Genomic DNA, 23,702 nt, shown 5'->3' with positions numbered 1-23,702 from the left:
TTCTAACTATAATGATTTTTAGAACATATAATCATGCGTCTCCATATTTCATGCACCAAAGCCTGCGGTGACGCGCGAAAGTGCAGCCCGCGTTTCCTTAAAATTTTAAGGTCATGATGTGATTGTTGTGTTTGCCACATGTAATAATTTGTTCTCCGTAGATTTTCTCGGAAAATACTCGACAGATTAAGATAAAATTTTGTGGAGAACTTAAAAATAGTATTAGGAATCGCTATTTTCTGACAGATTATTAATATTTCATCAACAAATTTGGTTTTAAAAAAATTACATATTTAAGAAGAATCCCAATCAAAAATTTACTAATGGCGCAGTACTGGCACCCAGTATTGGCGCCAGAGTTGGCACCAGTACTGGTAACCACTACTGGTTCACTACTGGCTGAGTACTGGCAGTTTTGTAATTTATTGTATACGAAAAGAAAGCTTTAACTATAACAATGATAAGTTTAACTGCAATAGTGAAACTTATCTCTGCTCCAAGTAATACTTTTTTGGTATACTTAGGAAAAAGTGTCTGAAATTTTTAGTAACCCAAGACAAATTAAATATTAATTAAATTAGTCAACTAACTAATTAATATTTTATTATATAAAATCAAAAACACCAAGAATTTTTATTCTTTATTATAATATATATTGCAAATTATTATTTAAAAAAATCAAAAAATAAATATAAAAATATGTTTATTATAAAACCAAAGTTTTTATAATATATAAAAACAGTTCAGTAAAAATAATAATGTTTATAAAATAATTATAATGTATATACAATTATACAATTAGCAATTTAATTTTTTTATTATTCACTTTAATTATTTGCATCAAAATAAATTTTTGAAAAACTTTTTTAAGAAAATAAAAGTTGTTTTTTTAATATTTAACAAGTGTTGTCAAGAAAATTTTTTTGAATTTTTATTTTAAAAATTATTAATTTTTTTATAAAAAATTTTATTTATTTTTAGTTTGATTGTTTTAAATTTTTTTTTGGTTTATTGCATATCTGAAAACAATAAAAAAAAAACTTGCAAAATGTTTTGGAACTAGTCTCAGGAAACTTTTTGTTTAAATAATTTTACCCACAAAAAAGCAAAATAAAATACCTTTTAATTTTCAAAAATAAAATCAAAGTGAAAAAATTTTTATAAACAAAATATTTAAACAAAAAGATTTACCAGTTTCTCTCTAGAACTTTTTGTAAACTAGTATTAATCAAAAAGAAAATCTACTTGAGCCAGTACTGGCTCAATATCGGCTCAGTACTGGTTTGCCAGTACTGGAAGGGTGGTACTGCACCAGTACTGATACAATGAAAATACCAGTACTGGTTCAGTACAGACTGCCCAGCCTCGGCAGCCAATACTGAACCAGTACTGCGCCAGTAGTCAACTCTGGTATAATACTGAAATTTTTGATTGGGATTCAATATAATAGCGGCAATATGATTTTAACCATTTCCTCAAATATATGCAATTTTTCAAGAATACATTTTTTTACGAAATATTAATAAATATATACTGGTACATAACAGCGACTCTTTATACTATTTTTCTCCACAAAATTTTAGTTTAATTTATCAATTATTTTGCGAAAAATACACAGTTGTAAACAAATATCTCACTGAAATTTCAATTGTAAAATTTCCTGCTTTTCGCTGAATATAAGAAAACGTGATTTTTGACAAATTTCTATTTACATTAAAAAATTATTAAATAATTATTGAGTTTTTAATTTTTCATTATGTTGCCGCCTTCAGTAAACCGAAATGCATGTGCAAACTAAATTTTAATCAAATCCGTTATAATACATATATGGTATTTGAAATTAAAAAAAAAAATCAATACTTTAGATGTTATTAACTGTTAAAAATGTATGATAACTTTTTTTGCAATAATAAATAAATGATAAACATTTGCTAAATACTTTAAATATCATGCAGCTGTAATTTTTTTTCTTTTTTTTTAATAAGAAAATTATAAACTTATTAAATTGTTTATTTATTTGAAACATAACGGGATATACCCTTTCGTACAAAAGTACTCCTAAATCTAAATCTAAATTACTTGTTGATTCCTTGAGTTCATTAACCATAATATTATGGTAAAAATTTTATTCCCTTTAAAAATATTAAATATCAAAAGTAGGAGGTTCACAATGTGATTTTGTAACCTTAAATTTTTCAATTTTTTTAAAAACGCTATTATTAAAAAACTATTAAAAATTAGATGTTGGAACTCACCAAAAACATAAATCACTTTATCCTGCACAGAGGAACGAAAGAATTATTGCAAAAATTTATTATTTTTGGATGACATACGATTTTAAAAAAAATTTTATTTAAATATTCTCAAGATTTTTATTTACTTATAACTTTTTTGTCGGTGCTGCGAAAAAATTGAGGTTTTGCACAAAGATTTTTTATAATATTCTTTACCTTCTATTAAAATCTTACGAAGGTGTTTTGCTTCGTTTTGGAGATATTAATTTTCAAAATTTTTTATTTAAAAAGGTTAATTAAAACACTTGAAGTTAACTAACCAAATTCAAACTGCTCCATTTTTTATAAAAATATATTAAAATGTAGCGATTTGAAATTGGTCAGTTAACTTCAAGTCTTTTAATTAACCTTTTTAAATAAAAAATTTTGAAAATTAATATCTCCAAAACGAAGCAAAACACCTTCGTAAGATTTTAATAGAAGGTAAAGAATAGTATAAAAAATCTTTGTGCAAAACCTCAATTTTTTCGCAGCACCGACAAAAAAGTTATAAGTAAATAAAAATCTTGAGAATATTTAAATAAAATTTTTTTTAAAATCGTATGTCATCCAAAAATAATAAATTTTTGCAATAATTCTTTCGTTCCTCTGTGCAGAATAAAGTGATTTATGTTTTTGGGGAGTTCCAACATCTAATTTTTAATAGTTTTTTAATAATAGCGTTTTTCAAAAATTGAAAAATTTAAGGTTACAAAATCACATTGTGAACCTCCTACCTTTGATATTTAATATTTTTAAAGGGAATAAAATTTTTACCATAATATTATGGTTAATAAACTCAGGGAATCATCGAGCTTCACATATATTAAAACTAGATTTTTTTAAAATTTGGTCGCAACCACTATTAGACGAAAGTCACTGGACTAACCCAATTGTAAAGTTTTTTTTTCAAATTTCGAAAGTAGGTAGTTTGTATTTATTTTCAAATTAAAAAAAAAACTCATATTTAATTATACTTATTCATAGTTCAACAAAATGTAAATATTTTTTTTTATTTTCCTATAAACAGAAAATTGATTGACAATTTAAAATATTTATTTTATTTATTTATTTAATTTTGTATTTTTTTATTTGTACCAAAGAATACAGTCGCGTAGGAAAACCATTATTGGCACTATTTAGTTAAATTAAGTTAATATATATATTAAGTAAACATTTTACATCCAGAGAAAAGATTTTTTTGATTTAAAGAAACCAATTTTTTTGACTTGTTTTCTTTCGTTCAAAAATAAAATTTTCTTTGAAACAAAAAAAGCTTCTTAATATCAAAGAAATTTTCTTTGAATGAATGCAATTTGTGCATTAAATCAAAGAAATTCTAACATTAATATAGGGTCAAAGAAACATTTATCCGAATTAAATAAAAAATTTCTTTGAAACGAAGATAATTTTTTCTTTTTTTTTGAAACAAAAAAATTTTCTTTGTATCAAAGAAAATTTTGTCAAAGAAATTGATTTTTTTTTAATCAAAGAAATCTTTTTTTTATATTTTATTTTTATTTATAATTGACCGCATATTGATGTTATTTTTAGAAGAATGTATTTTTAAACCTATACATTTTTTTTCTCATCTTTCATAACAAAATTCACCTTAAAAAAAAATCATCTACTTCCTGAATGGGAATTTTACCAGTTTCTCTGGTTTTTGTTATTAAACAAACAAACAAAAAAAAAAAAAGTTGTTTACATTGCCATTTCTATTATAATATATTTGTATTTATGTTAAAAATATTTAGAAATTGGTTCGAAAAAACTTTTTTTTTCACTTTTTTTTTAAACCTTTTTTGATGAAGCAAGGGCAAAAGATTATCTTGAAAAAAAGTAAAAACGTTTCTGCCACGTGCTATTACGTGTTACCGATCCCACATATACTTAAGCAATCTTCAATATCTCTATATATCTTTTTTTTTCATCCCAATATTCCACTTCTCAGGTACAGAGAGATGATGTCCAAGGATTATACAACCGATCGATTTAGTCGTATCCACCAAAAGGTCAAGATGAGAAATATATTTTGGCAGATGTCTCTCTCTCTCTCTCTCTCCCTCTCTCTACCGAATAATGAATTCTGAGTAATTCATTCTTCTTCACTTTTCAATTTGGGAGAGGAACCATCAAGGGAAAGTGGGGTCTCCGGTCCATATATAAATTGGTCACCGAATCTGAGGAGACATCAAACACATCTCAAAACTTATCTTGAGTTCAAGAAATCTCCCAAAAAAAAAAACCACCAGCAACATGAAGTTCTTCGTGAGTTACTTTTTTCTCTTTTATAATTCATTTTTTTGTGTTTTTTTTATAAATGAAAGTTAAAAATTATTTTTTAAATTCTGTGAATCAATATAGTGATTTCTTTGTGACCAAAAAAATTTATAAAATCTGGATTTAAACAATTTTTGTTTTAGTGAAATACTAATTTTTTTTTAAATTTGTATTTTATTAACAAATTGAATTGTGAATTTTGAAAAAAAATCAAAAAAAATTAAATTAAATTAAAAAATCATTTTTACTATTAATTATTGTTATTAAAAAATAAAACGTTTTTTCGAGTTGAGCCATTTTCGAAATTCACCATTCAATTATTATTATTATTATTATTATTATTATTATTATTATTATTATTTTTAGTAAATAAAAAATTCTTTAAAATTTCTTTTAGTCTGGCTTTTTTGAACTTGATAACTTTCGTTAATACCTTTTTTAAATATATTTTTATTTTATTTTTAATAAATATTTTTGAATTATATAAAAATTTACCAATAAATAATAATAATAAATAATAATAAATATTCTATAATAATAGACAGTATTGATATAAAAAAAAAGTCAAGAGTAAATTTTAAAATGTTTCAAAAAAGAAATTTGTTTGAATTCTTTTTTTTTTATTTCCTTTTTGCTTTCTCAAAGATGAAAATATATTATCCAATTTTTTTTTAATAGTTAAACCATTTTTCTAACATTTGATCAGTCATTGGATGAAAAATAGAAAAATACTTTTGAGAATTGAAAACTTCTATATATACTATTGTGCACTAAAGAAAGAAAGCTAAGAAGCCAAAAATTCTAGGTTATGTTTATGATAGTTTGAAGAAAAAAATTTAAACATAAACTATAATATAATTTTTTTCTTTTTAGATCTCGAGTTTCTTCAAATCGTTACACATGATTAGAAAAAGAAACTTAAAAAATTATAGGTTATGTTTATGATAGAATTGGAGTAAAAATTGAATCACAAACATAACCTATATAATAAATAAAAAAAAATAAATAAATAACAAAAAATTTTAATAAAAAATTTTTAATAATTTTTGCAGATCGCAGCTTTGGCTCTCGTTGCCGCCGCCAGTGCATTGCCACAGGAACGTGATGCAGCAATTCTTCGTCAGGCACAGGACATCTCGCCTGAAGGAGCCTACAATTACAATTACGAAACCGAAAATGGAATTCGAGCTTCTGAAGATGGAACTCTCCAGAATGTTGGACCCAATGGTGAAGCTGCAATTGTTGCTCAGGGAAGTTTCCAATATACCGCTCCCGATGGCACTCCAGTTGCCGTTTCATATGTTGCCGATCATAATGGATATCAACCATCGGGAGATATTCTTCCAGTTGGCCCCGCCATCCCAGCACAAATCCAGAGAGCACTTGACTACATTGCCGCCCACCCACCACAACCCGAAAACAGAAAATAGACAATTCATATAAATATCATTAATAGTTATAATAAGATGTAATTAGATTAAAGAAAAAAAAAGAAAAAATATATTTTGTTTCCAAAGATAATTTTTCGACTCTTATCATTATACCAAAAAAAAACAAAACAAAAAAAAAACAATATACCCCTATAACACGGAATATTCCATTCACATTCCGGGAATATTCCATTGGAATATTCAGAATATTCCTTGGAATATTCCATCCATATTAAAAAATGTCCGACCTTCGGAATATTCCACTGGAATATTGAGGGAATATTCCATTAGAATATTGAGAGAATATTCCATTGGAATATTGAGAGAATATTCCATTGGAATATTGAGAGAATATTCCATTGGAATATTGATGGAATATTCCATCCCTAATAACACAAGATATCTTGGAATATATTGATAATATCCCGCAGATATCCTAGGGATGTCCTATGGATATCAAAAGGATCTCTTAAGGATATCCAAAAAATCGGCGGTTTGGATATCCCATGGATATCTGAGGATATCCACATATCTTCTGGATATCTCTATAGACTTTCATAAATGTCCTCCAGATATCCCATAGATATCGTCAGGATATCCCACAGATACCATCAGGATATCCCATAGATATCGTCAGGATATCCCACAGATATTTTCAGGATATTCTCAGTATATCTTCTGGATGTTAAGAAGATATTCTCAGGATACTGTTTTTAAAGTCATTATGAGACTACGAGTGAGAATATTCTGTGAATTAAATTTTATATAAATAAAATAAAATGCAACTTGTTTTTCGAGAAAGTTGTTTAATTTGAAAAATTATTAACTAATTTTTTTCTCATTCGTGATTCATTCCTTTATTCATATGCTTAATATTGTCAGAAAATAAATTGGCTTTAAACAATATAAATTCTTCCCCGCAAATAACGAATAACTATTAATATTAATTATACATTAAGTGCATGAGTTTATTTAAAAACTTTGAAAAATGCGTTTCAAATCTTCATTTAAAATAAATTAGAAGCTCATAAGATTTTTGTTTTTATTATATTATTATTCATTATATTAGCTTAACAATTTTAACCTTTAAAAAAATATATGTTGAGATAGTAAATATCCCGTGAATATCCTAAGAATATCCCACGGACATCCTGAAGATATCCCATGGATATCCTGCGATATAATATCCAATAGATATTTTGTGGATGTCTTAGGGATATCCTATGGATGTTCTGTTGATGTCCCACAGACCGGCGGTTTGGATATCCCAAGATATCCTGGGGACCATTCTAGGATATCGACCATTGATATGGATATCCTATGGATATCCTAGGGATATCCTTTTGTTATGAGGGATCAGAATATTGAGGGAATATTTAATTGAAACATTGTACGAATATTTTTTTGGGAATATACGCATTTAAAATTTATGAAAAGTTAATCAATTATTTTGTAAATTTTAATTTAAAAACCATTTTTGTATTGTTTCAAAATTTATTTTTCAGAATTAATTTATATAAATACATAACCGAACGTATTTTATTTCAATGAAGACAAAATTAAAAAATTTGGTAAGTAGAAGGTAGAAACATTACAAAATCAGCAATAATAGTTTGATTTTTCATTGTTAAAAAATATTTATACAATGTTACTATATTAAATATTCCTCAAAAATTCCAACGGAATATTCTCTAAATAATCCAATGGAACATTCCATCAATATTTCGATGGAATATTCTCTATATTCGAGTGGAATATTCCGAAGATCGGACATTTTAATATTCCTGGAATACAGATGAAATATTCCAATGGAATATTCCCGGAATGTGAATGGAATATTCCGTGTTATTGAGGTAATAATATATAGTGCATTCCATGTGAAATTTTCACTAAAACTATTTTTTTTACCATTTATATGTAAAGGAAATTGAAAATTAGGACTTACCGACTGCTGATAATATAGAAATCTACCTTACCAATATTAGGCAAGAAAGAAATTTAAAAACTTTCCCTCTCGCTACACAGGTAAATAATGATGTACTTTTGGTTCGTGTGTTAAAAAAAAAAATTCTCTCTAAAATGACCAGTTTTTGGAAAATCATCATCATCATATTTATTTAAAAATAAAAGTGGCATAAATTCAGAACGATTGAAAGAAAAACAAAATTTACCAAAATAGAATTGTTTGTAAAAATGTTTGCTCTACTTTTTATAACAATTAATTTTTTTAAAATTATTTTTGACATATATAAAGAAAATCGTTTTATTTCCTATGCAACATTTATATTAAACAAAAAAAAAGTTAATTTTGTCTGACTTTTATACTCTTAACGTATCATGAACATGTGAACATAAGGATCGTGTAAAGCTTATATTCAACAAGAGTCAGTTAATAAATCTTCTCAAAGAGCAGAGCCATCATTATTCTTCGAGTAATATAGTGTATTACATTATAAATTTTAGTATGCAAAGAAAAACAACATTAATGTACATAATAAACATGATATTTGACCAATATTGAACTAATTTCGAATTTATATAACAGAGCAAATTTTTTTTGTATTTTTTTATTCAAACATTTTTTTTCTATTACACAATGAAAAAAAATTTATTTATGATTTGAAATTAAAATTAATAAAATTTCATGTTTCACTTGATTATGTGTGCACTATTAATAAATATATTAATAATAATTATAGAATTATATAATTTTGTAATACAAGATTTTAAATAGATTTAATAAAAGAACAAGAATCATGCATTTTTAAATTCATGAACATTTCGCATCAAATCCGTAGGTGTTTATAATTGCACCATTAATCACACGTATTAAAGAGATGTTTGTTTTTCTAATAATAAAAAAAAAAAAAATGTTAATTTATTCGTCAGTGTTCCTTTGTCTTCCAGAATAGATTTATTATATTTTCCTTTTAAAAAAATTTTATAATTTTTTATTTTTATTATTTGGGGCACATAAATTTCCCATAAAAAAAACATTAATTACAATTTTTATTTCAAAGTATTTTATTAGAAATAATTATTTTTAAGACGAATTTTCAATTTTCAAATTCAAAAATTTGAAAAGATTTTCTTTTTATACCAATTTTTACTTAACAAAATTTTTAGCTTCCGAATTTTTGTTTGGCAGAATTTTTATTTTACTGTCATTTTCTTTACACTTTACTTTATATAAAAAAAATTTAATTTAACAGAATTCTCATTTAATCGAATTTTTAAATGATCAGAAATTCCTATTTACTGAATTTTAATTTATCCGAATTTTTATTTGTATCAATTTTTAATTGATCGAATTTTTAAGACGCCGAATTTTCATTTGTTCGAAATTACAAATGCCCGAACAAATAATCGACAGAAAGATTTCGGCGCAATTTTTAAAAATGACCAATCACAATTTTCTTGATATAATTTCTAATTGGTCAGTTTTAGAAATTGCGACAAAATCTTTTTTGTCGGATTATTTGTTCGGCCATTTGCTTCTAAGGTCCTTTTCTTCAGATCGCGTCACATATTCAAAAAAAATATATTTTTAAAAATATATTTAAACTCAACATGGCTTGCAATATATGAAAAAATAAAAAGATGGAAAAATTCAAGTTCGTAAGAAATATTGCATGCAGTTTAAAGTGAGAGAATAAGAGAGTTATGACTTTTTAAAGTGATAATCGAGTCAGATAACAGCACGAACCTTTCATTGCAGTCTATACCTATAATACAAACATATTTCTCAGCTGTTTATAATCGAATCATAAAGGGGCAATCAATGGAAGCATCCACATTATTAGACAATGCTTACCGTTGAGTAATCATCACAGAGGTGCAATTCAACACCCAACACTTAGCTCTGAACTTCGACCGAGATATTATGAAACGGTGCAATTAACTCGAGTATATTCTTGTTCTTATAAGGAGTTTTAAATTCCAGAATTTAATAAAAGTATTTTATTTTCTTTATAACTATATAATTTAAAATACCATAAGAATCATTTAAAAAAAAATATAGTAAATTTAATACAAACATAATAAACTTTAACTTAAAATGCGATATCTGAATTTTATACGAAAAATAATTTTTTAGATTAAAAATCATGTCAAAAGCTTATTCACAATACAGTCGAATCTCCCATAAGTTAATTTTCCCCTATCACGTACCCCCTCTACCTAAAAAACTTTAGTCATTACACATGCGCATAGTGGTGCCAAGATGGCTGATACATAAATAAACATAACCTCGTCTACAAACGTGTTCTATGATCATCTGTGACTTAGTTTAATTCAGTTGAATGTGTTGAAATGTGTTGTATAAAATTAAAAACAATAAGATAACTTGTTAAAAATTAAAGTTTTATGTACTTTTAAGACTCCACGAGACTGACTACTTTTAATGTACACAAATATGTTGAATTTGACAAACTGTCAAAAAAGATTTTTAATTTTAAAAAAATACTAATTCAAAAAATCTCAATATTCTATTTTATTTTTAAATAGAAATGTTAAAATATATATTTTCGTTATTTGAATTTAAAAATACAGTTTATTTGAATTATAATTATAATAAAAATTGATTTCAATTTATGTTATTTTTAGTTCTCAAGTTAACATCTATGTCTACGATGTTTAACAATGTTCTTCTAAAACGTGTAATTAACATCTTGTACCACTACCTAGAATAAAAACATTCGATTCATGTTTAAAAGAATTTTCTTTTAATTTAATTGAATTTTGTTTTTTTTAAATTAAATTTAATTATTAAATAATTGTTTCACTGATGTAGCTGCATCATTTACGAATATTAATTCCTTAATAATATTTCCAATTAACTCAAATAATATTTTATCATGAATAAAATTCCGTCCATGATTTATAAAATTAATAAAAGTAGTTAAAAGAATAATACAAGTATGTACCGACAATGTTTTTCACAGTCAACTAAACTTATATTAAATTAAATATTCAAACATTTCTAATAACTCATTTACTTCACAAGACTTCAAACATATATTTTGAAATTGACCGCCATGCGCAATAGGTCACTGCGCAACTATTTCTCCTTACACGACAATTCTCTCATAAGTTAACCCCCCACCAGAATTAACTTATGGGAGATTCGACTGTAAATACAAAATAATAAGTGGAACATTCGAATTGTGACACTTTGCAGGGAATGGTAGCATTTTCGATACATTGCAGGGAACCAGGATAGAGAAATGCAGGGTGAGACAGATGTAAAAAATATAAAGATATGTTATATTTTTGACGTTCTACTGGAATTTCAGTGGAAATTTACATGCGGCTATTCTAAACATAACCTTTAAGTTAAAATCAAATATTTTATAATTTTCACGAAGTATTATAAGGAGCACTCACTCCATTTTAGCAGATATAGCCACGGTTTCGCCAAATCAATTAGAGAAATGTCCCATAACGATTAGAACGCCTCTACAGGAAAAGCTATGTACTTTATAGTTTTTCACAATATGTCTGCGCCTAATATCGTCTGCTACTGCTCGTAAATAAAGACTGCTTTGACTTTGTGAAGTGATGATTTTTATTGCGTTTAATATGATAAATAAATGAAATAAATAAATAAATAAAAAAGTACACATATAAAAAAATAACAATTTGTGGAAAGAATTTTGTGAGATAACATAAACGTGGTAAGTTGGAATTGATTTGTGTCTTATTTTTATGTGTTTTCCATTACTTGTCAAGATTAAATAAAAGTGTATATTCTGCAATTTATGAATTTTGTTTAAATTTATAGATTTCCATGTGTATAAAAAAATTATATTTATATAATTTACATTTTTACATCTCATGTATATTTATAAAAATTCTATTACAATTTTTAGGTTATATCATCATCTGACACCCATCTGTACAGAGAAAATAATGGAAAATTCGATGAATATAGTTTGTCCATTCAAATATTTACAAAACAACTTGTACCAAGTAAAATTACCTTCCAAAAGTTGGTCTTTTGCAGAAGGAAACAGTTCTTATTTTGGATTCATAAGAATGGAAAAAAATGGTGATATCAAGAAAAAAGTAGGAGTGTTTTTGGAGTCTGGTGTACACATTTATATAGAAGACAGAATGCTTCCGTTTGGAAAATACATAAAATTTACCAAAATTGAGGAACTAGAAAACCTTTTGCAAGATGTTGAAGAATATAAGTAATATTATAGATATATTATTATGAAATTGAGAATTTTTTTTTTATTTCATTTTGATTCAATTGTATTTATTAAGTTTCGAAAAAAAGTTATTTAAATTGAAACATCAAATTGTACATAAAATAATGGAGTTATATTTTTTAATCAATTTTTTTAGATATAAAATTTTCATGACATGATAATGAATTATAATATTTTTTATCAATGTTTAATCAAAAGTTTATTTCTACTCTTTTGAGAGTAGAAATTAATTTTAATTTAAATAAATAAATCAACACAATCTTTTTATATTGCTTTTAATATAAAATAATAATTACTATTGTATTATTAAACATTTTATAATACTTAAATCGGAAAAAATTGTAGGAATCGCTCCTCTCCTCAACAATGCTCTCTCTCGTTTTAAACGATGTTCACTTTCATCAGGAATTTTTGTAACAAACTCTGGTTTGATGTCATCTTTTTCAAAATGAAATTCACAGATTCTGTGTTGCTTCATTAATTTCTCTCCTCCAGGAACTGCTTTTTGCCAATCGCGTAATATTTCCTCCTATAATAAATAAATTTAATTGAAACATTTACAATGTAAGCAGATTATTTATATAATACTTCGTGCGACAACGTAACTATTATTTTCATATTTTGAGGTTATATTTTGACAAATATGTACTTATACGGTAGCAGGTGAAAATAAATGCCTTTTTTCAACATTTTCTTTACAGCTTTTCTTTTCGTAGCCTGGTGAGGTACACCCTTTCACAAAACACCTCATTATTACTTTTAAATTAAATTTTTTTTACATATTGCACTCACGATTGTTCAAGATTCCCTGGCGGATCTCGAAATCGGAATGTACGCTGAATTCGTTGTACATTCGTCACACATTGGTTAAACATTTAGTTGGAGTGAAAATTGTGTAGAAACTGAGTGGAAACTGTGGAAAAGTGTAATTGAATTGAATAATAAAAGTATTTAGTGATAGATTTGTGCTGTATTTGTGACAAATTAACGTGTTATTATTAAATAAATAAAGTTTAAAGTGTAAAATGTTCGCGTAAGTGAGTTTGACAGGCTAGGGAATTTTCTAGTGACATCCAACTTGATAGTCGATAAAGAAGTTAAGCCGCCGACTTTGCACGGTAGGTGGCAGCATTCATACTTTCGCCTTTTTAAAAATTCTCTTTTTCAATTGTAAATAGAAAAATTAATTAATTAATAAGTTATATAGTTTCTATGTTGTCATTTTTTTAAACAATTGAATTTTTGAAGATTGTTTAATGAGATAAATTAAACTTGTATAATTGATGCAAATTGTTGTTTTTAAAATACTTTTAAATAAATCTTTTCTTTTAATTACATTTATATTGAAAATAAATAAAATAATAAGAAAGATAAAAAAAGTTTTCTTTATTAAAATTATGATTAAATTAATTTAATTGAATTTAATTAAAAAACAACAATTTGCATCGATTATACAAGTTTAATTTATCTCATTAAACAAAGTTCAAAAATTCAATTGTTAAAAAAAATGACAACATAGAAACTATATAACTTATTAATTAATTTTTCCATTTACAATTGAAAAAGAGAATTTTTAAAAAGGCGAAAGTATGAATGCTGCCACCTACCGTGCAAAGTCGGCGGCTCAACTTCTTTATCGACTATTAAGTTGGATGTCACTAGAAAATTCCCTAGCCTGTCAAACTAACTTACGCGAACATTTTACACTTTAAACTTTATTTATTTAATAATAACATGTTAATTTATCACCAATACAGCACAAATCTATCACTAAATACTTTTATTATTCAATTCAATTACACTTTTCCACAGTTCCCACTCAGTTTCTACACAATTTTTACTCCAACTAAATGTTTAACCAATGTGTAACGAATGTACAACGAATTCAGCGTACATTCCGATTTCGAGATCCGCCAGGGTCACCGAGTCCACGATTAACAGAAGTATAAAAACGTGTGAAATAGCCGTTTCCGGCATTCACCCACAGTTAATTTGGGGTAAATTTTAATTGATTTTTATTAACGAAGTTACAATTTCTGATGATTATTTAAACTAATCAAAATTAAATTTCAAAAACGGCCTGTACTAAATACTGCTGCTGAATACAGTGTAAACAAACAACAAACATTCAAGCATAGCAGACGATAAAATCACGTGACCTGTAGTAATTAATTTTCTCGCTAGGGTTATTAGTATCGTTATGGGACACTTCATTAATTGAATCGGAAAAACATATGAGCAGAATTTTCCGAAACGGCCAATACAGTATGAGTGCTCCTTATAATACATCGTGATAATTTTCATTGAAAATAATAATATTTTTAAATGAAAGTGATAGTTATTTTCCATATATTAAAATAAAACTTACAAACTGCATTAAACAATCTCATTCAAACAGATTTCTATATTTTTTCTTGCAGTAACTAAAAATGCATTATAATTTTTAAGATATAAGATAGCAAAAATGTTTTAAACGTTTTAAAATTGACTACAATGTATTTTAAGATTCTTTTTTTTGCAGTATTATCGTGCTTAATAAAGTTGTTTAACATTTAAACGTGTAAAGTGTTATATAATTAAAAAAGAACATCTTAATCCTTCATATAATCGCCGCGAAACGATTAACAAATTGTTCATTGCCTGAATCACTGAAAAATCCTCAATGTCACAATTGTTCTTCAATAAAGAACAAAATAAAAAAAAAATTAAATTAAATGATGTAAAGAAGATTATTCAACCTACAGAAGAAATAACTTTTGAAATATTTATGATGCAAGTTGTATTATATATATATATATATATATATATATATATATATATATGTATATCTGCGTATTCGAATTCCTTGACGCCCCCTGATGGTTTTCAATTCACGCGTTATATTCTGAATTATGTGCAAACGAAGAATATTTCGCACCAACAATAATATGCGTATGCCATTGTTTTATATCCGAGGAATCTTAACATTATCTTTTTTGAGCCATAAATCCATCAACTTTGGATCTCAACGCGTATCATATTGTATATGTCTTCAAACGTTTATATATATACAAATTAAATAATGTAATTTATGATCAAAAAATAAAAAAACCGATTAGGGTTCAACTTCAGTCTATATTTTACTGAAAACTTGATGATTTGTCTTAAGGATGGTTTTCGAAGAAATATATAATTATCCCAGTAAAAAAAAAGTATAGACAGTAAGGAAAAAGTATAGACTCATAGCTTAGTGGCTATACCGTTCGGCATGTAATGACGGTATAGAGACGTTACGGTGTATACTTTTTTCTTACCGTGAATACGGTTCACCTGGATTGTTTGAATTGATGGGTATTAACGCGATTTGACATTGTCAATGAAAAAGCCGATTGTTTTGAAGTGTAATAATGCCGATTACGAGGAGGAGCGACGAAATTTTATCTAAAAGTTAAAAAGGTAAATATGACAGGCACGAGACCTGCGAGAGTTGTTACCACTGGATTGAGGAAATGCATCATTACTGACAAAAAGTATTCGACAGAAACTTACCGACAGAAAGTTACTAGGAAGAGCGGCAAATTCAAATGGTCAAATTAAATTCGAATGAATATATACATAATTTAATGTAGTTTTTTTATTTTAAATCAAGTATAGTATTTTAAATAATTAAATACCGATATTAAATAATTAATGTTTATTATAAAAATTGACATATAGACATGAAAATTTTTTCATTTTTAGCATTTAAATCTGTGAAATAATGAAATATTGTAATTTTATTTTTTAATTACAAAAAATTTTTATTTTTTATTAATTATTAATAATTAAATTTTTTTCATAAAAATAAAAATGTACTGCAAAGAATATGTTTTATGCATTGAAAAATAAAAATTTGTTAAAATATATTATTTCTATATTTTGTAAATAAAGTTATTTATTAAAATAATTTTTTTATTTATAAAATTGAAATAGATTAAAAAATTAATGTTTTAAATTAAAAATTTTTTATTTGAATTAATATATGTAATTAACTATTATGAAAATTAATTAGTCGTTAAATTTTTTTTTTTTTTTAATAATAACTAATCTTTTTTTACCTATAAACAAATTTAATTTTATTTTGAACAAAATTATATTTTTAATGATAAAAACTTTGTTATTTTACATAGAGACGAATAATATTATACTTTTTTTATTTGTGAGTGAGAAGTGACCAAAACCAAATAATTGTAAATCATCGTAAAAATATTTTAAAAGGGATAGAAACAAATAATACATTTTAAAATTATACAACACAAGAATACTCGCAAATCGCATATACGCGTATGAAACAAATTATAAGCATTAAAAATTATTGTAGGATAAAAGAATGCGTTTAAATATAAAAGAAATTCACAAATAAAAAAATATCGTTTAAGAGTGTCGAACGGTCTCTGAAATTCTTTGGCATTCAATAATCGCCCTATAAAAACGGCACTGAACGTGAAAATGATAAACATTGAGTTTAAAATACTTTTTTCTCAAAACGCGGACACTTTTTTCAAAATCGGAAAAAATACCAAGGATCCTTATCTTATAAATTTCTTAAATCCGAAAGATTGTGCAAATCTATACAAAAATGCGATTGTAAAACGAAAAGTACGAAAGTAATATAATGACAGCTGCGACATTGTGCTCCCTGCATGCTTCTGCCACCTAACGGCTGCAGGACGTAATAAACCTAAAATTATATTACTTTCGTACTTTTCGTTTTACAATCGCATTTGCGAGTATTCTTGTGTTGTATAATTTTAAAATGTATTGTTTTGTTTCTATCCCTTTTAAAATATTTTTACGATGATTTACAATTATTTGGTTTTGGTCACTTCTCACTCACAAATAAAAAAAGTATAATATTATTCGTCTCTATGTAAAATAACAAAGTTTTTATCATTAAAAATATAATTTTGTTCAAAATAAAATTAAATTTGTTTATAGGTAAAAAAAGATTAGTTATTATTAAAAAAAAAAAAAAATTTAACGACTAATTAATTTTCATAATAGTTAATTACATATATTAATTCAAATAAAAAATTTTTAATTTAAAACATTAATTTTTTAATCTATTTCAATTTTATAAATAAAAAAATTATTTTAATAAATAACTTTATTTACAAAATATAGAAATAATATATTTTAACAAATTTTTATTTTTCAATGCATAAAACATATTCTTTGCAGTACATTTTTATTTTTATGAAAAAAATTTAATTATTAATAATTAATAAAAAATAAAAATTTTTTGTAATTAAAAAATAAAATTACAATATTTCATTATTTCACAGATTTAAATGCTAAAAATGAAAAAATTTTCATGTCTATATGTCAATTTTTATAATAAACATTAATTATTTAATATCGGTATTTAATTATTTAAAATACTATACACGGAGAGAAAAATTAGGTTGTGTGGACTGGAGACTTAAGTTAAAACTACTTGAGTGACTCAAGTAACGATGCCTACAGTTAAAGCAAAATTGGTCGCACGGTAGTTTTGACTGTGCGGTCCCAAATAGTATTAATGTGCCATTAAAAAGTGATATTTCCATTCATTTAAACAGTTGAGGTTATTCGTGTAACAAGTAATATCAATATGTTAATATCAATAGCGAATTCAAGAAAAAAATTATGCCAATTTATTTATTTGTAAAGTATTTAAATAAAAATTTTGCACTTCGAAACTTACAAATTTGTCATTTATCGTATTCGAAGTGTGTTATGGTTTGCTGACAAAATAATTAAATACTTATTAATGAATGCGTTCACAAAAGTAATGTAAAAAACACTGTAAAAAGAAAGGTACTAATTTAGTACCAATTTTTGTACTAAATCGTAATTTGGTTCGATTTTAATACCGAAATCAGCTCTAATTTAGAACTTTTTTTTACAGTGAATAATTAATGTACGCTTTAAATGTTGAAATACGACTACGCAATGTCCTAACTTTTTATTATAATTATGTATAACGAGAAAAGTGTCTAAAACTGAAAATCCAACACACAACATAACTTGAAAAAGTGTTTCTTTTTATTTTTACATAATTTTTCAGTTAATTTGAAAAACCTTTGGATTCAGAATTGCTTAAAAACTATATTGTGGTCCTTATTATTTCCTTTAAATCATCAAAAAAATGTTAATATTTGAAATTTTTTTAAAAATCAAACCTAACCTAGAAAAAATTAATAAATATAATATTCTATTAATATGCGTGTGTGAATAGCGCCACGCTGCCAAGCAAAGCTGATTGGTCAAACCGTCTGTCGGTATTATTTGAGAACATTATAGCCCTAACTTGATAGCCAAGTCAAATCTACCGTGCTCTCCAGTTACAAATGCCTTGTTTAATAAAATTGGACCAACGACTTGAAACAAAGCAGATATCACCTAATTTTTCTCTCCGTGTACTTGATTTAAAATAAAAAAACTACATTAAATTATGTATATATTCATTCGAATTTAATTTGACCATTTGAATTTGCCGCTCTTCCTAGTAACTTTCTGTCGGTAAGTTTCTGTCGAATACTTTTTGTCAGTAATGATGCATTTCCTCAATCCAGTGGTAACAACTCTCGCAGGTCTCGTGCCTGTCATATTTACCTTTTTAACTTTTAGATAAAATTTCGTCGCTCCTCCTCGTAATCGGCATTATTACACTTCAAAACAATCGGCTTTTTCATTGACAATGTCAAATCGCGTTAATACCCATCAATTCAAACAATCCAGGTGAACCGTATTCACGGTAAGAAAAAAGTATACACCGTAACGTCTCTATACCGTCATTACATGCCGAACGGTATAGCCACTAAGCTATGAGTCTATACTTTTTCCTTACTGTCTATACTTTTTTTTTTACTGGGATGTAGTTTAAATGTTTGTGCGCAAGTATAAAAATGTCATTCTATGACTTATCACGATCTGGAGAACCAAATTTGTCACGATTATACTTTACATTGTTGTTACAATATGTATACTGTATTTAGTATAGTCTAACAATCAATATACTTTGAAATTTATAATTTTTTTTGCAAAATTAAAAAACTTTTTGAATCAGAAAATATGTTTTCAAAACAAAGTAATATTCCCTATAAATATTTTGAAATTTGTATCCGAGTCAATCAATTTCCATATAGAAATTTTCCTCACTTTGCCCTATTCAAATTGGGGCTTTGGTCAGGCCCTGGACAGTTTTCTATGCTTAAAAAAAATGTAAATAAAAAAACTAAATTTTAGGTCATCTCAAATTAATTTGGGCATAAAAGGCAAAACTATAAGTGATTAAAAAATTTTTAATTCCAAAATTTCGATAATAATTTTTAATATTTTTAATTATAAAATTCTAAAAAAAACCGTTTTTATTATAACTTTTAACAAAATAGAATTTCTTTACCTTTAACAATTATTTGTAGCATATAATTCTTGCCTATCAGCAAGTATTTCATGGTTAAGTATCTTGTCAATGAGTGAAAGTAAAAATGACACATTCTGCAAAACCAGGAAGATCTCTGAAACTATATATACATTAAAGAATCGTTGCAAATTAACATTCAATCCCATTTGTATAGCATTTATTAAAGTTTTTTTTTTAAATTTTTTTACAATCTAATTTTTTTTACCCAAAGCTAAAAATTCGTCAATTTGTTTATTTTTTGGCGCTTACTTTGCAATCTCATAACATCAATAAAATTAATCTAATTAAAGATTAATTATACTTTTAAAAAAATTTTGTCTCATACTTTTTTAAAAATGGAAAATTAAAATTTTTTTGCTATTTTAAAATTTAAAGATATTTTTCTAGAAATATAAGAAAAAATTTAATTTTCTTCCATTGCGAGTTTTTAAATATCAGTATCTCTTACCGACTAATGGTAAGGTAGATTCCTGTATTATCAGCAGTCGATAAGTCGATAAATTTTGATTTTCTTCTATATTGACTGAAGATAAGGTAGATTCTGATATGAACAACGGACGGTGAATTTAGAATGTATTTTTTTAACGTTGATGGTAAAGTAAATTCCTAAATTATCATCAGTTAATACATTTTTGAATCTTAAATCTTAGTTTTTCTTTTCTAATGATTGATGGTAAGGTAGATTTCTACATCGCCAGCAGTCGGTATATTAAAAAAATATTCGCTTTTCTTCTTTACCAACTGTAGATAAAGTAGAATTCTACATTATCATTAGCCGGTAAATCTGAAAACTGTAATTTCCTTAATGACATTTTGTTTTTTAACTAATAAATAATTTGAAGTTCTGTTATACTCGTTATTTTTGTTTTTGAATCAGTAAAATTTAACTAATAGTTAAAACAAAATTTAACTCTCGAATTGGTGAAATTTAACTAATTGAAAATGCAAAAAGTGAGTCACTAAATCAAATTACTTAAAATTTTAACTTATTTCAATTGAGAGGAGTAATTAAAATTGATTTACTTTAAATGAGTGTGCAAAAGTACTGCAAATAAAAAAATATTTAATCTAAGTAAAAATACATAATTGTTAGATAATTTTAATTAATTGAACCAAATAATAATCATAATTTTTCATTTAGTGTTAAATTTCATTAATCCCATAATCTACGACAAAGTATTTTCACCTAACTTATACTTATCAAACATAAATGAATTAATTCACTATTAAGGAAACAAATTTAAAAAGATGAATAATTTAGCTTTCAAAAGAAGTAATAATTTTAAAAGAATTAAAATTTGATGTTCTTTTTTATTTTGTTTAAAAAAATTACGCTCTTTGATTGCGCTGGAGAAAAACATTGAAAATGAAAAATAAACTGCGAAATTCAATCGATTCACGGTCCATGGGTACGACCCAATTTTTCTAAAATTGCTTCAAAACAAAGTATTATATAGATAAAATAGACACACCATCTCATATATATATATATATATATATATGTATTGTGCCCCAAACAACAAAGGTGTGTTACGAGAGTATTCTTGTTCAATTTCTATAACAAAAGATGTGCCTTGACATTAAAAAGTGTTTTCTTTCCGAAAGCGAATCCAAAGTGAAATCCCATTTTGCAGTAGACGCTATATATGCATGATGATGATAATGATATAATGATGATAGCAAAATGATGGTAATGACGATGATGATGATCAGAAGGCGGGATACAAGTGTAAAAGTCATGTGCCATAAGGTTTTAACCTCTTAGATATTCTAAAGATTCAATGATTTTTAAATTTTATATATTATTATACACCTATATCCTTTCTTATATAAAAGTTGATACATATCTTATCTTCGTATATATAATTTTATAATTTCACTATGTATAATATTGTGGCTTAAACCATTTATCATACTACTGTTGGAATAATTAATATTTACAACCAGAAATTTTTTCTATATTCAAATCAAATAAAGAATATTTATTAAATAAAAGTGTAATAAAGTGCTAAATAATTATTTCAAAAAATTAATTTGTTTACTCAAATATTTTAAATAAATAAATTTTTTTAATCAAATAAAATTTTTATTACAAACTACATTTTTCCTTTTTTACCAACTGTTGGTAAAGTAGTTTCCTGTATTATTAGCAGCAGATAAATAGTAATTTTATCTTCTTTACCCATGAAAGGTATGGTAGATTTCTACATAATTAACAGTAGGAAAATCGTAGAATTTTTATATTTCTTTACCAACTGATGATAAGGTAGATCTCTACATTATCGTCGGTTGGTAAATCATAATTTTCCCCATCTAATATGTGATTTCGGATATTACGAATAGTAGAATTATATTTTTCGTCCTTAGGGGTCATTCAAGTATTACGTAACCATCTAAGGGGGAGGGGGGGTTTCTCAGTTGTTACGCACCATTATTTTTTTCATTACAATTTGCTTATTTGGGGGAGGGGGCCTCCAAAACCCTTGAAAATATGCTTACGTAATATTTGAATGGCCCCTTACCGACTGATGATAAGGTAAATTCCTACACTTTCATCAGTCGGTAAATCGTAATTTTTTTGTCTGATATCTTATAAGTTATATTATGAATAATGAATTAATGTGCGTGAATAATTGAATTAAATAGTAACTTAAAATTGGAACCAATTATAACTAAATCTTTGACATTTGAAAAGAGGTCATTTTGCAACAAGAAATCGATTTAATTAAATTATCCTCCCTCTAATATTTCTTTACGCATACTTTCATTAACGATTTTACAAAAATAATAAATTTTTAAATAAAATTATTCCATGTTACAGAAACCTTTTCTGAATAAAAAAATTATATATATATATATATATATATAAATTGTGATTATGCGAATAAGACAAGAGAATAGGTGTCGAGTATTTTAATATTAAAAACATATAATTTTATATTGTAACACCGTGCTCTCTTCATTTATTGGCATTGCGTAAATCTGTACAGTCTAATTATACATCTTTTCCATGTAATTAAACGCTTGAAAATGTTACAGTAGCCAAAGAGGATACGATTTGTAATTTTTTGATCCTTCATAATAATAATTTTTTTTTTTTTTGCAATTATTTCCTGGACATGAGACTCAAGGTTAATATACGAGTGTCGTAATTTACTTAAATTTAAATCGAAAATTAGCCATTGGGGTAATAATGTAAATTTTTTCTATAATATTCCTTGATGGATTAGTGACATGTTAATTGTATTTATAAACAAATTGATACTCGGAATTATGAAAAAAAAAAATTTTTTTTTTTATTCTATTTGGAAGGACACTCTTTTATTTGTCACAATGTTCCATCCTTTTGTTTATCAAGGATATTCTGTAGGAGGTTGTGGACAATTTTCTTCACTAACTACCGTCATTTTGTTTTCTACATATATATATATATATTTATTTATGTCTCTTATTATAAAAGTACAGTTATTAATGTTTAATTCTTATTGTTCTTTATTGCTACTTATTGTTTAAAGTTAAACGTATGCAAATTGAAATGAGATATACTTTGTTTCATATATATGAATGGATTATTTTACTGTTCCATTGTCTATTTTTCTAAATTAAATTTTTTTCATTTCAATATCACGGGAGAAAATGGAATATGTTACATTGACAATCACATTGTTATTATATAGAAGAAAACAAAACATGTTTTGTTGCAATAAATATTTTTTGTTTCCCTTAAAACAAAATTAAATAAACAATTTATAACAGTAAAAAATAAAATTTTTTAAAGAATTACAAATCTTCTATTATATTAAGTTAACAAATTTCCAAAAGCGACACCGAGACCTCGACATCGTCCTTGAAAAATTTATTTTCACTTATTTTCAAATAAATCAAAATACTTTACCATATGCTTTTCGAAAATCTTACATACTTTTTTTTTGTAACATGTTTTTTTCAAATTTTAACCCGAAAAAGTGTTATTTTGCAATTTCATCCCAAAAAAAGGTTATTTTGCAATTTTATGCAATTTTTTACGAATTTTTGGATATATACCTTTAAAATTACTCTATTTTTAAAAAGTTAC

The 23,702-nt window shown here is 25.5% G+C and overlaps 1 protein-coding gene and 1 long non-coding RNA gene across 2 annotated transcripts; both read left to right on the top strand.

Annotated features, from left to right (window-relative positions):
* The first annotated feature begins 4,377 nt into the window (after nucleotides 1-4,377).
* LOC127285840 (endocuticle structural glycoprotein SgAbd-8-like) lies at nucleotides 4,378-6,077 on the top strand. The gene is made up of 2 exons (XM_051312053.1): nucleotides 4,378-4,544; nucleotides 5,609-6,077. The coding sequence occupies exons 1-2, from the start codon at nucleotides 4,533-4,535 to the stop codon at nucleotides 5,984-5,986; spliced, it is 390 nt and encodes a 129-aa protein (XP_051168010.1). The 5' UTR covers nucleotides 4,378-4,532; the 3' UTR covers nucleotides 5,987-6,077.
* A 5,040-nt stretch (nucleotides 6,078-11,117) lies between these two features.
* LOC127285857 (uncharacterized) lies at nucleotides 11,118-12,460 on the top strand. Its single transcript, XR_007843654.1, has 2 exons — nucleotides 11,118-11,661; nucleotides 11,857-12,460. It is a non-coding gene; the product is annotated as an uncharacterized LOC127285857 (long non-coding RNA).
* The last annotated feature ends 11,242 nt before the right edge of the window (nucleotides 12,461-23,702 follow it).

Source organism: Leptopilina boulardi, unplaced genomic scaffold (genome assembly GCF_019393585.1).
Source record: "Leptopilina boulardi isolate dan_hultmark-lab unplaced genomic scaffold, ZJU_Lbou_2.1 LbouV2_121, whole genome shotgun sequence".
NCBI classification, from domain to species: domain Eukaryota; kingdom Metazoa; phylum Arthropoda; class Insecta; order Hymenoptera; family Figitidae; genus Leptopilina; species Leptopilina boulardi.
This window is presented reverse-complemented; position numbering and strand designations above follow the sequence as displayed.